At 44.4% G+C, this 13,745-nt stretch overlaps 1 protein-coding gene across 3 annotated transcripts; it reads left to right on the top strand.

Annotated features, from left to right (window-relative positions):
* Positions 1 to 277: 277 nt before the first annotated feature.
* zgc:86764 (uncharacterized protein LOC797431 homolog) lies at positions 278 to 13,735 on the top strand. Of its 3 annotated transcripts, XM_035391121.1 has the most exons (15): positions 279 to 437; positions 1,566 to 1,698; positions 2,531 to 2,653; positions 3,314 to 3,547; positions 4,442 to 4,612; positions 5,142 to 5,291; positions 5,854 to 6,004; positions 6,380 to 6,516; positions 6,846 to 6,941; positions 7,267 to 7,413; positions 10,924 to 11,022; positions 11,401 to 11,502; positions 12,338 to 12,436; positions 12,742 to 12,766; positions 13,082 to 13,735. In XM_035391121.1, exons 1-14 carry the CDS (start codon positions 421 to 423, stop codon positions 12,754 to 12,756), a joined length of 1,674 nt encoding a protein of 557 aa, XP_035247012.1. In that variant the 5' UTR covers positions 279 to 420; the 3' UTR covers positions 12,757 to 12,766; positions 13,082 to 13,735. The 3 variants fall into 3 exon arrangements, with proteins under 3 accessions (XP_035247013.1, XP_035247012.1, XP_035247010.1); XM_035391119.1 differs by lacking the exon at positions 12,742 to 12,766 and having other exon boundaries at positions 280 to 437; XM_035391122.1 differs by lacking the exons at positions 11,401 to 11,502; positions 12,742 to 12,766 and having other exon boundaries at positions 278 to 437.
* Positions 13,736 to 13,745: the final 10 nt, after the last annotated feature.

The following is a 13,745-nucleotide window of genomic DNA, read 5'->3' on the forward strand; positions in this document are numbered from 1 at the left end:
ACGGTTTACAATTTAGGTAAGGTGCATAAGCATTTTCAATGTAAATTTGTGTTTAGTGAAATATGCCATTTTCTCTTTCTGATTTGTTGCAATGAGCAGATGTTGCATTCTCTTAGCTATTTATGGCGCTTTATCAAGATAGTTTGAATGGGGCGTTAACTGGGTCATCTACTTTTAAATAGTACAAACTCCGCCCACTTTGTTACGTTTCTGGTGCTCATCATTTATCCCCGCCCACAAAACTTATTTGTGAATTAGCATCCAATCACGTCGCTAGGTTTAGACAACCAAACATTTTGAAATCAAGCGCTTGAAAGCAACTGAAGGGCCTCTGGGAAAGGAGTTATAACAAATAATTGACATATTTCAAATTAAGAATTAAATTGCTTATCTTTATTTACGAACTTTTTCTTTCGCATAATGTCAAGCAGAAGGAGGTAAGTTCTAGTTTTAAATTATAGAGCCACGAACCAGTGCCCTTGAATGAGTAACTGGAACGCAATTTACTTATTTTGGTTTTGAATCTTGGTATCAGGCTAACTTTGCAACCTATCCGCTAACGCTACCAGCGGTCTATTGATCAGAATGGGAAGATTTTCTAGCGGGATTTCGTTATTTATGATGTGCTTTATCCGATATTCGTACCGTTGACTAGGCACATCTCAAAAGTAACTCGGTGGTAACGTTAGCATGCTATCTAACGGTTAGCTACGTGTCAGTGGTACCACCCGCTAGCTAAACGACACCATCTTCGCAGTAGCCAGCAAGCATAAAGCAAGCAATATTTTTAGCCGGATAGCTTTAACTCACAACTGTATAAAATATTAGTCTATGCATATGAAGAATAGTCAGATAACGGTTTGCAAGTCAGTATCCTAGTTGGCTAGCTGTTTGGCCTGAGATGACTTAAACTTACACCCTTGTTAACACGCTTTAAGTTTAAACCATTCGTTTGATGTCGTTCAGGACTGGCTCGCTACGTTCTAGAGAGCCGTGTTAGATCTGGTAACCACACCCTGGGTGCTCTGTTTGTGCTTGGTCACCCTTTCTTCAATTGTATTTTAATTCGGCGAAAGATTGGTTCTCCTACAGTCCTCTCGTAGTGACTGCGAACCGAGAACCGAAAGTGGAGCTCCATTAAAGTACATTCTCTGCATTTATTTGTGTAGTGTACGATTGACCACAACTATAACGTAGACACGCTCTCCCTGAACACACATACATACAAGCGTGTTACTTTATAAGTGAAGGGAATCACCACTAGAGTTCACATCAGTTCACATGATCGGGTGAAAGCTAGACAAAGCCTGACCAATGCCACAGACACGGTTTCATTTGGATTAGTGGGATTGCGCGGCGCTTTCTCTTAACTGATGTCAGAGAATTAGAAGTTGGCACAGGTCTGACAAAGCCGGCTTGCCGCCTAGTGTGTAGTGACAGGTTCTGACCTGCGGTCCACACCCCGTCTTACTTGAGCACTTTGCTGTTATGAACTTCTTAGCGCATCCAAGTAACGACGTGAAGGGCGCTAGTATTGACCATTGTTTCTTCATGCCCATCCCCAGCGAAGCCCTGGCGGTCTCGCTGGTGTCGGGGATCAACATGGCCATGGGCCGGCTCGTGGACATCTGGGACAGTATCGGTATCATGGAAGAGCAGAGGGTGGAGCGTATGGAGGCCGTAAAGAAGCATATTGAGGTGAGCTGGAGCCCGAACTTTCTGAGCCCACAACTGACAAATGCATGTAATGTGGGATGTAGGGAGTGTGCATCTGCTGCACCACGGGGATTGTGACAAGTCTTCCTGTTAGGGAACATACACAGTGATGGTGTTCTTGTTCCACCGGCTTTTCTTGACATGATGACATTGCTATGTTTTGTGACGTAATACTCAATCCTGTAAAAACGAACAAATTGTACATATTCAGTATATTCAAAGATGATGTTTAAAGTACTTTACATTTATCAAAAGAGGTGTATGCACATGTGAATAGTGCAGTGTTTTAATGTGACTCGCAATAATGTTTGTGAGAGCTGTATACAGTACGTTTTTTTTTTGTCTCAAATGTTTCATGAACCCAGCTCCACCCCTCGTGGGACCACCCTCGAGCAAGTGGCCCGAGCCCTGGTCCTGAACAGCTGCAGGAGCTGTATACTTTCTTGTTACTTAACTCTTAATTGATCAATTAAAGCAGCTGTTTACCCAGAAAACTCACCTGGCCTGGTTTCTTGGGTCCCGTGGTTGTTGATTTTAATGCGTAATCAAAACCCAGCAGCCTGTACAGCTCTCGAAGACCAGGGCTGGGAACCCCTGCTCTTGAGCATCTAGTATGATCTCCACAAGTCCTCTTCACACGATGCATAACAATGTGGTTCTGCATGGAAATGTGACTTCCCTCACTTGTGTTCATTCACTGAAGAGAAAGGTGCACATCATGAATGGGACAGAAGACTAAAAGACTGTATTTTTCTGGAGAGAATGCCTCAGGTATGTCTTCTGTATGTTTGACGATTCCCCCTTTCTTCCGAAGAGTCTTCTGAATGATATGATCACTGAAGAAGCGGCTTTGAAACAAAGAATCGGTTCCAACATCACCAATTTTCAGACGCAGTTGGAGAACTTGTGCCTGGAGATGTCATTGGAGCCTTCCAAAGTGAGTGCTTAGATTTAAACGTATGTGTCTTGTGCTGGCCTGCTCTTGATTATCTCCACAATGGAGCCAGACTAGGCTGAGGATGACAAAGACAAGTGTGCTGCAGTATATGTGTCCGTTTACGGAGTACAGCTTCGTTTTTAGTTCCTGTTAAGAGCAAGGCTGTCTAGCTGTCCAAATGGTAAAATTTGAAAATGCCATAAGAGACCCATTTCATTAAAAGCTCCGTTCTGTTTGCTTTCGAAATGGAATTGGGTGGTGTGGGGATAGAGTGGCTGCTTTGATGCAAGTGTCCTGCGTAAATATTCAACGGGACCTATCTACATACAACTGGCATCACGAACAGCTGCTCAGAAGTGACATTCAGCCCATGTCGGGTGTTACTTTTCATGTAGATGCACAATGTCAGCTGCCCTATGACAGTTCAGTAATTAAACCAAAAAAAAACGACTAAAAAGGAATTTTCTTTCAGCGTTGGTTTTTCTTTTGATATTTCAGGTGGGGCAAAAAAAAAAAAAAACCAGAATTTTTGACTGGGTCATTGAACATGAGCATATGATTAAAGCTCAGATTTGCTTGGTAAAAGAGATTTCACTAGTAGCGGGGGAATGTTTGGTGCTGTGTGTAACTCCTAATTCCTCCCCCCCCCCCTTTGCTCAGCTGGAGGAGGGCCTTACGGTGCTGCAGAAGGAGAAGCACCTGCGTCTGCAGGTGGAGGCACTCCTGAAGGAGAAGACTGAACGTCTGAAGGAGGTGCGAGGCCTGCAGCAGGAGGACGAGGAGCTGTGTGTGGAGCTCTGTGCCACACCCTACTACATCCCCACCGGCAGCCTGCCCTCCCGCACCCAGCTCGAGGAGCTACGGCAACACATCCAGACCCTCACCCAGGAAAAGGTAGGGGCGCATCCACACACTCACATCCACACCCTCACCCAGGAGAAGGTGGGGGCACATTCACACCCTCACCCATGAGAAGGTAGGGGCAGATCTTGCACTGCCCAAATAAGCTGCTGGCATATTCTGAGTACTTTATAAACACTTTAGAGCATTCTGTGATTGCTTCCCTAGGTCTGATGAGAGCATGCAACACTGATGTGATTTCATTAAACACAGTAACCAGAATATGTTTTGAATCTGCAGTTGAATTTCAGTTTACACTTTAGTAAACTGGCAGACCCTTATGCCAGCGACTGCCAAAAGTGCCTTTCACATGGTAAACAAACACCCCAAGAGCTACGGAACAGTTGCAAGGATCCAAGTGCCCCCTTCAAGGTGGTCTGCAAATTTTCTAATTATAAACACTGTTAGTCTTCTCTCATTATTCTTAAAGTGAGAATGAACATTCTGTCCCTCCAGTGCGATCAGCAGACTCCAGTTTTTAATTTAGTGTTGAAACACCTATGATTGGTAATTCTGATCAGGATGTTGATTGGCATTTTCATTACATTTACATTACATTACATTACAGGCATTTAGCAGACGCTCTTATCCAGAGCGACTTACACAACTTTTACATAGCATTTTTACATTGTATCCATTTATACAGCTGGATATATACTGAAGCAATGCAGGTTAAGTACCTTGCTCAAGGGTACAACGGCAGTGTCCTTACCCGGGATTCGAACGTACGACCTTTCGGTTACAAGCGCAGTTCCTTACCCACTGTGCCACACTCCGTCCTCATTCCTGAAGCTGATTATATGTTCTGTCCCTCCTAGCTCTCTATAGAAAAACAGGGTGAGGGTGTTTGTGCTGGTTCTGAGTTTTGTCCCTCCTGGCTTGCCATAGGACAGCAGAGTTAAGGTGTTTGCGGGACTCCGGGAGGACATTGGCCGCATGATGCAGGAGATGGGTCACGAACCCGAGACCAGCCTGGAGAAGGAGGCGGTGTGCAACGATGACGACGTCTTCCTGCTCACCCAGGAGAACATTAAAGCCCTCAAGCTGCTTCTCTGCCAGGTACCAGAGTCCCTTCCCACAAGCCCCCTGCGCTCTCGGGGCGGCGTCGGCACCGCTCTGTGGCCGGGCTCCCAGCCCTGGTCCTGGAGCCCTGGAGCTGGAGTTCATTATTAGGACACTGCCTCACAGGCCAGTTACCCAAACACAGTGCATTTCAGAGCCATATATCCACCCTCTTTCAGGACATAACCAGTACTTCTTAACCAATTGCATCCATTCTGTGGAGTCAGATTCCGACGTAGCCTATAAGACCATAATATGAGGCATATAAGGTTGAATAAGAAGAGCAGGCGTATGTCAAATAAATAGGCTTGTGCCCCCCCCGAGGATCTGACCAGTGTACGTACGTGGTGTGGCCTGTCGCTGCTACAGTAAGTCCTGTTAAGTGACTGTAAGGTGATGGCACCTCAAGATCTCTCTTCCTGGTTTCTTGGGACCAGGGTTGGGGACCCCAGCAGACCCTGTGGCTCTTTAGGATTAGGGTTGCGGACGCTCATTTTAAAAGGAAACAAACCCCCGTTTTTCACAGCTTGAGCTGAAGAAGAAGTCCCTGACCTCCACTCGAGACGAGCTGAAAGGACGAGCCGTGAGCCTGTGGGAGCGGCTGGACGTCCCGGAGCTGGAACGGGCGGGGTTTCAGGAAGGGCTCCTGGGCCCTCTCTCTGAGGACGTCGCCCTGGTAACTCAGTCTAACTCACTGCAATCATCAGAGATCCTGTAGCCTGTGCAGTGTCAGGAGGAGGAGCTGTGTGACTATGCAGTAGGAGGTGCTGTGGAGTAGTAGTAGGAGGTGCCGATTCTCCGTGCGGTAGCACTAGGATATGTGGTTTCTTTTTAGCAGTGGCAGTAGGAGGTGTGATTTCTCTGTGCAGTAGCGCTAGGAGGTGTGGTTTCTCTGTGCAGTAACAGTAGGAGGTGTGGTTTCTCTGTGCAGTAGCACTAGGTGTGGTTTCTCTGTGCAGTAACAGTAGGAGGTGTGGTTTCTCTGTGCAGTAGCACTAGGAGGTGTGGTTTCTCTGTGCAGTAACAGTAGGAGGTGTGGTTTCTCTGTGCAGTAGCACTAGGAGGTGTGGTTTCTCTGTGCAGTATCAGTAGGAGGTGTGGTTTCTCTGTGCAGTAGCAGTAGGAGGTGTGGTTTCTCTGTGCAGTAGCAGTAGGAGGTGTGGTTTCTCTGTGCAGTATCAGTAGGAGGTGTGGTTTCTCTGTGCAGTAGCAGTAGGAGGTGTGGTTTCTCTGTGCAGTGGCAAAGGGAGGTGGATCGGCTGGAGGTGCAGCAGAAGGCCAGGCTTGGGGATGTGATCTGTAAGGTGCGGCAGGAACTGGTGCACTACTGGGACAAGTGCATGTTTGGCCCCGCCCAGAGAGAAGTGTTCAACAGCCACTTCTGTGATGGTGAGTAGAGTGAATTAATGTTTCTCTTATTGTGGACAACCTCATGAACCGAGGAGGGTATGGATTGGATAGCAAATTAACCGTAAGAGGTGTGTGGAATCTTGACAAATGAATCCCCTTGAATTAATTTGTCATCCACGTCATGGCTCCTCCAGCAGCACAGCATCCCCATCCCTGCTCTGAATGTGTTATTCTGTTCCTTGGAAAGCGAGTACCTCTCAGAACAGAGTTGGGGATCACTGCTTCATGGAGCAAAGTGCCGCCTGCTGGTTGACCGGTGGCACTACCCTCAACAATCCCCAAAATGATAGAAAAAGATCAGAAACGTTTTATTTAAAGCAGCAGTGAAATAACTGTTTGCCTGTCTACCTGCAGATAGCTTCACGGAGTGCCTGCTGTCCATCCACGAGGCTGAGCTGCAGCGGGTCAAGGCCTGCTATGAGAAAGCACGCCCCCTGCTGGAGAACGTGGACAAATGGGAGAAGAACTGGGCACTCTTCCAGGACTTTGAGGTGCGACACAAACTAAGTTTCAATCCAAATGTTTTTCACATGTTAATCGAATTTCCCGAAAAGTCAGCAAAAGAAAATGCGAAATGAGTGTGTGTTTGCATTAACTACTGTTACGCACACCCACACACTGAAGCGGAATCCAACGGGATTGAAAGTCTCCAGACACACAGATTTCTGTGCTTCATAACAGACCCGCACCAGTTATGAGTCACCAGCTATATATTAACACGTATTAAATGACTCTTATTTAGCCTTTTCTAGTCGGCTGCATTTATAACTGTTCTTTATTTAGCGATTAGGATTCATAATGAGGCTGGTTTACCCTGCAGAGGAAAGCGTCTGATCCCAACCGCTTCTCCAACCGCGGTGGTGCCCTCCTGAAAGAGGCCAAGGAGAGAGTCAGAGTGCAGAAGATGCTGCCCAAGGTAAGAGAAACCGTACAGGGTTAGATTTAGCTTAAGCTAAGGGCCAATCTCTACAGGGTTAGATTTTAGCCCAGGATATGGAACACTACAAGTTTAAATTTAGCCCAGGGTATGGAACGCTACAGGGTTAGATTTAGTCCAAGCTAAGGGCCAATCTCTACAGGGTTAGATTTAGCCCAGGGTATTGAACGCTACAGGGTTAGATTTTGCCTAGGATATGGAACAGTACAGGGTTAGATTTTGCTCAGGATATGGAACACTACAAGGTTAGATTTTGCCCAAGGAAAATACCACTTTGACTGACTGCTGGCCTGTGTTTGTTAAGCTGGAGGAGGAGCTGAGGATTGGAGTGGAGGACTGGGAGAAGATCCATGGGTCCCCCATCCTGGTGCGGGGTCAAAAGGTCATGGAGTACATCTCCAGCCAATGGGAGGAGCACAGGCTGCAGCGAGGGAAGGAGAAGAATGAGCGTGTGAGTCCCGCCCCCTCATGCTCTGCTTTACACCCCATTTTTAAAATTCTCTGTCTGTATTCCCTTCCTTTGTCTGTCTGTCTGTGCTACTCCCTCCCTCCCTCTGTCGGTCTGTCTGTACCCTCTGTCTGTCTGTCTGTTCTTTATGTCTGTGGTTTCTCTGAATCACATCCTCTCCTGCTCTCTTTATTTATTTATTTATGTTTGTCTATTTGTACACTTCAATACCATCTGCAAAAAAAGTTTCTCATACAAAAACTTACAGTACATCTGAAGCGCATATTTCAGATAAATGTGCTTGATTGGCTGCCCATCCATGAACTGTCCTGTGAGCTGAACGCAGGGTTCACAGGCGGTTTGGCCCTTCATTGAGTCCATGGAATAAAAATCTTTTCCCCGTTCTTGCAAATGCTGAAAAAGCAACACTTCCAGGAAAATTGTTGGAAGGAAAAGCAGTTCCGTGTTATTTTGCCCTCAGTCATTTAGTATTTTTCTCATTAAAGGATAAAGTTTTCTGTAATTAGGTTGGATCTTTCCTGCAAGGACTGATTCTCAGTAACAATCTTATTAAAACTAATTGGTTACTCCATTCTTCACTGTACATTAGGAGTGTGGCTTTGGAAATGCATGTTTGATTGTGATGTGAAAGTAATTTGATACTGTTTTTGGTACTGCTCTTTTGGATAACTGTAGTTTCATAATTTGATATTTAAAGATGCTTTTAAATTACTGGCATCCTTCATGCAGAGCTGACTTGTGAGTCTCACTCCTTTTTCAAAGTTTACACAAGGAGGTAAAATCAGATCTGTTGCTCTTTTGGGTTTAATGGGGGTTTTCTTTATATATTTCTATTTTAATATATGTTTTTTTATTTGCCCAGACTGATTTTGTGTGCAATGAAGGACCCTTTGATAATTTCAGTTTAAGTAAGTTAGGATAATTACATTTCTGGAGACCTTCTTACTTTACTGTATGGTATAGGGGCATTTGGCAGCTTGTGTTCTAATGCAAGAAACTACATTGATCCTCACAAGTAACAGAAATAACCCCAAAGCGGCTTATACAGCAGTGTTGGGTCTAGAGGCTGTACAAATGAACAGATACATTTTATAGCATTTATTTGGCAAATGCATACAAACATATATGTGGTTTAGATGCAGCTGCTCTGTCTGTTCCAGTTGGTGCATGCTTAACCTTAGGCAAGCTACTTTACAAATTGAAATTGAGCCTACGATGGTGTCCAGTTACAAAACAAAGGGTTTCAGTGAAATTTCTCCAACTTTTTTTATTCAGGCCATGTTTAATGGGTGAGGAGTTGCAACAGCGGCTGAGATTGAGGTCGAAGAGCAATTGGCTTGCTGACTTCCCGTCTGAGGACAAATTATCAGCATATCTGGGTTGTCTGAAAGTCGTTGGTGCAAGTGAAACTTCTGTCCCAGCAAGTTAAGACTGCACGAGTACAAACTATTTTTTGTTTGAGGTTGCATTAACACAGGATTCTACATTTTTGAAAGAGCTGGTATGTTTATCAGTACAGGTTCAAGCTGAAATATGGTTGTACTGATTTGAAAAACCTGCATAGATTTGTAATGAGTGTATAATCACCTGGGATTACCATGGCTCACATTAACTTATCGTAAATACAAAATGCACACAATATAATATTCCTGGCCACCTGCAGCAGCAACAGTGTTGATTGATGGATGATTTCACCAGTCATGGTTTTCAGATTTGACTGAACACACTGAATACACAAAGCCACACTACCATCCCATGAAACATTTAGGCAGCACCGGAATACTGACCAACCTCACAACTTGACTGACTACCTGAATTATGTTAATCATGCACAGGCAACTTTATTAATATAAGGTATATACCGTCACACATTAACTGCTATTGCACAAACAAGGAAATTGGTGTCGTTCTCATTTAAAGCTAGAAAGCTATACAGTTCATGAAATGCTTGGTGTAATACTGGGTAAACTATCGTGTGAATGCATATTAGGACTAGCATTCAAAGGAAACCACTTACCGGTAATTACGTGCTAGCCACCATTACGTGTCCAAAATCCATTCCGAACCTAAATGGCAGGTATTAGGGGGTTGTGACTGATTGCTACATTAGCACTATTGAACTGCATTGTGTGTCTGATTTATTAATAGCTATTAATATTTCCTGTTTGGCTTAAGATGCAGGAGAAATTGGCAGTGTTTTGTTTGTGCAGAGCAGTCTCAGGCTGCACCTTAGGAAATGGTTTCAATTGAAAAGAAGATTGCACATAATTTATTTTAAGAATCAGGTAATATACACTCATACAAACTCTGGAGGCATAATATTGCAGTACAAGCTGCTTTGGAGTTACTTGAAGTGTATTTTCTTGCTTTATAGACCACAAACCCCTGAATGTCCCTATATCAGCCATTGTAAAATGCTGGCAGGTTGTCAAACTGCTGTAAATATCAGAAATGTCCTTCACTGAACACACAAACTGTCAGGACCAATTGAAAACATGCACATAGATATATATATATATATATATATATATATATATATATATATATATAAAACAAAAACAAAAAATACTCCAGAGGTTGAACTAATCCCTTTTGAGAGTGTAATACAGGGGTGCATAACTCCTGTTCTGCATGGCTGGTGTGACTTCCGTTTTTTTTCTTCCGATCAGTTATTCTGCAACAGATGTGTGTCCCAATCGCTGGTTCTCTCCTGCGTCAGTAATACATTTGCACCACAGTCACACTCATGCAGTCTGCAGCTGCTGCTCGTGACTTTATGAAACGTCAGGCCAGATGGGCAGGAGCAGAGGCTGGCTTTAAATCCTGAAAGGAATTTGGAAACCAGCCCTTGATGGTGCAGCCCTGGTACTAATCTGTTTCTTTGCTGTTTTTGGTGGTACATTTAGACCTTTACACTTTCAAAAAGAAAAAAATGTGGTGCAAAATATCGCTTTAGAATGCTTTCCGTCTAGGAGACGGTTCACTTTGGGGCTGGTGTCATGAGAGACCTGCAGCTTGGCTGTAAGCCTAAATAACACGGTGCTTAGCTGACTCATTTGATTCCATCATCTTCTAAACTACAGAATGTACTGCTGTGGTCTGGTTTGCTTGATCTATTTAAGTAGAATCTTTTTGTACTTGGGCTGTGAATTCTTTTGTGGTGGGTGTTAAACGGTATTTTCTTTAAACCTTTTAAAAACTGTGATGACAGTTTTTGATAGGTTTGGATGGCTAGCTCTCCTGTTCTGCTGTTATATTAGGAATATATGGAACCTGCACATTAAATGCATGTACTTGCTGCACTGAAAATGGTAAACATTCACCTTGCTCTGTTCATATATCTTCCATTATTTCCCTGTGAAGGTATTGCTGCTGGACAATATTTTCTGAAAACAAAAATCGGTTTCGGTGTGATGTTGCTTAAGAGGTAATGAAGACGGACCTTCCTGTGAATGTTTCTCAAACCACACAAACTCTTTGTTTCACCTTCAGATGACTAAGAAAGGCGAGACGACCCAAACGTTCAAAACTCCCAGCAAGAGACCCCACGGAGGCATCAGCGTGGGCTCCACGCCCAACAAGATCAGGAAGGTAGCGTGCCCATCTCCACGGATACCATCAGCACCGGCAGCCATTTCGGGATGAGAAACGATCTTCTGCTTGTAGTCTTTCTGTAATGGCTGCTGTTATGGAAAATGTGTTCGGTGTGATGGATGGCCCTTAAATGTGTCGCTTGCTGCTTCTGGATACACCCCTGGCAACGCCCACCAGCCAGGAGCCAATGCTTCATAAAAGCTGCACAACATTGCAGAGCATTTGGAGTGAGTACAGAGTTAAAGGCTAGAAAATGGCAAGCTGTAGAAAAACGGTTTGGATCTTGAATCAGTTTGAACGCAGCCCGGCACAATGTTCCTGTAACCACGGCGATTTTATCTGACTCTGCCTCACTCTCCACCCCCGTCCCCGCAGACGCCCAATCAGACGATGCTGCGCAGCACCTGCCCCAGCACCAGCGGCACGCCCAGCGCCTTCATCAGCATGTCCGCCAAACCTCCACTGAGCGCAAACAAGGTACATCATTTCTGCCCCCCATCCCCCCACCCCTTTCCCTTTGTGTATGCATCTCCATTGCCATGCTCTGTTAACCAACCTTGGATCTGAGGAAGGCACTATAGTTATTGTTGTTGTTATTATTATTATTATTTATTGCCCAGAATTCCTCTGTCCACTTAACATAACTTTTCTGGCTTAAATTTAGTTCAGAGAGCATTTCTATTAGATAGCAACTATTGTGTGGGAACATCAGTGGATATGAAGTGTTAATGTTTCATTTATAGTTCATTAATTAATTTTTAAACCTGTGCACGTGTTATATCATTACATCATTATACATTGCGAACATCATACAAACCTCTTTCTCCTTTTTGGTAAATAGTGAATAAAGGTTATACAAAACACCATACTGTATAATGTATCTACTGTGTAACTAAAACTGGTCTATGGTAAGTTTATAATAAAAGGTTCCTTCTTCTTTTGGGAGATGTTTTTTTTAATCTTGATGATGACTTACTTATTTTCATTTTTTTTTGTTGGGGGAATTTGAGGAGTGAGTTTTCCATCAACCAAGCTTTCAGCAGTGAAATAAAACTCACACTTAAACACAGTTGGTACTTTAAGTGTTGGCCACTAGGTGGCAGTGTTGCTCAAGAATGGGTGGAAAACTCAGCTGGTCTGATTGATTTGGGCCAGAGCAGAGAGGACTCCAGTTGGAGCCTGTCTCAGCCAATCAAGTGCAGAGAGCCAAAGTCAAAGCCAGTCTCTTAGAATGTAACGTCTGCTGGAGAAAGGCAGCGGGGCGGAACGGGCCCGCCTGACGCCCTGTCCCGTCTGTGTGTCGCCTCCTCAGGGCCAGAAGAGCAGGGCCTTGGACAGCAGCCACACCCCTCTGCAGGAGCTGAACAGCGAGAAGAAGAACCTGAGAATCGGCAGCTACTCCGAGTTCACGGTGAGTCCGTAACTCCTGTGGCTTCTCCCTCCGGTCCAGTAGAGCCAAGCCTTACCCGGGACTCATTACACTGCTGTTACATGGTCTTCATTTAGCAGGCATTCATTACATTACATTACAGGCATTTGGCAGACGCTCTTATCCAGAGCGACGTACAACAAAGTGTATAACCATAACCAGGAACAAGTGTGACGAAACCCCTAGAGGGAAGTACCGGTCCAAGTGCAGGGAACGACCGCGTAGTTTAACTTGAACCCTGAAGGTTAAACTGATTAACACTAACAATGTTTCATTCATATCCACAGCAACTTACAATGTGAGAGAACATGGGTACGTCCACCTGATTTAAATAAAAGTGCCAGACCTGGCTAACAACATTCTCAGGCCACCTTGTGTATATGCAGCTTAAAGTACTAATGCAAATTAACTGTGCTAACCAAGAACCAACCTAAGACCATAAAATTTCATAACCTGTATTCCCTACCATAGCACAAATGCATGGCCTGCCATTTGCCAGTTTTTGTGAGGTTTTGCTGCTTGTCCGGACGCAGCCAGTGCTGGTGCTTACCATTCATTGTTCTCATGGACGTGTTCTGCGTTTGTTCCAACGGATTACTTACGAACACAATGCCTTCTTGCCTGCAGAGTGAACTTTCCAAGAAGACCAACCAAGACGCCATCCTCAACTCCACCGCAAAAGATATTTTCTGAAGAACGTGAACGCTTTTATTTCTTCTCTTTAGCTAGTTAAGCCTTTGCCTCTATCCGCGCACACTTTCTTCCCAGGTCAGTAGAGGTAACGTGCACTTTGAGGGATAAGGCTCAGGTTTCATTAATCCCCTTAAGCACAGCACTAAATTTCACCAAACCCGGCATTGAGCACTGCTGCAAAATACAATTTGCACACGCCGAAGAACAAACCTATTTCATGTTTGTGTTCTTTTGGGGGAGGGAGGGGGTAGAGATGGGATTCTTTTGGATGTCTGATGACCTGATGGCTGCTCATATAGCCATTTGCTTGAGGAAAGCAGATTGCTACCTGATTGGTTCATGCAGTGAAAGGCTACAGACAGGTCATATTGCTTTTAAGTGAAACTGTCTGTATCCCGTGGTGCATAAGTTTTTCCACAAAGCTCTCCTGCCCCCTCCCTTCCCTGCCTCGCTGGAGTAATTTTGTACTATTTATTGCGCAGGATATTCAAAGGGATGCAAAGTCAAAATTATGCAGCTAAGTTTTTATAGAAACAACTGTTTTATTAGATTTTTGAGCAGGGTATTTTCAAGCACACCAAACCTTTTTTAAAAAAAA

This window comes from Anguilla anguilla, chromosome 14 (assembly GCF_013347855.1).
Source record: "Anguilla anguilla isolate fAngAng1 chromosome 14, fAngAng1.pri, whole genome shotgun sequence".
Classification (NCBI taxonomy): Eukaryota; Metazoa; Chordata; class Actinopteri; order Anguilliformes; family Anguillidae; genus Anguilla; species Anguilla anguilla.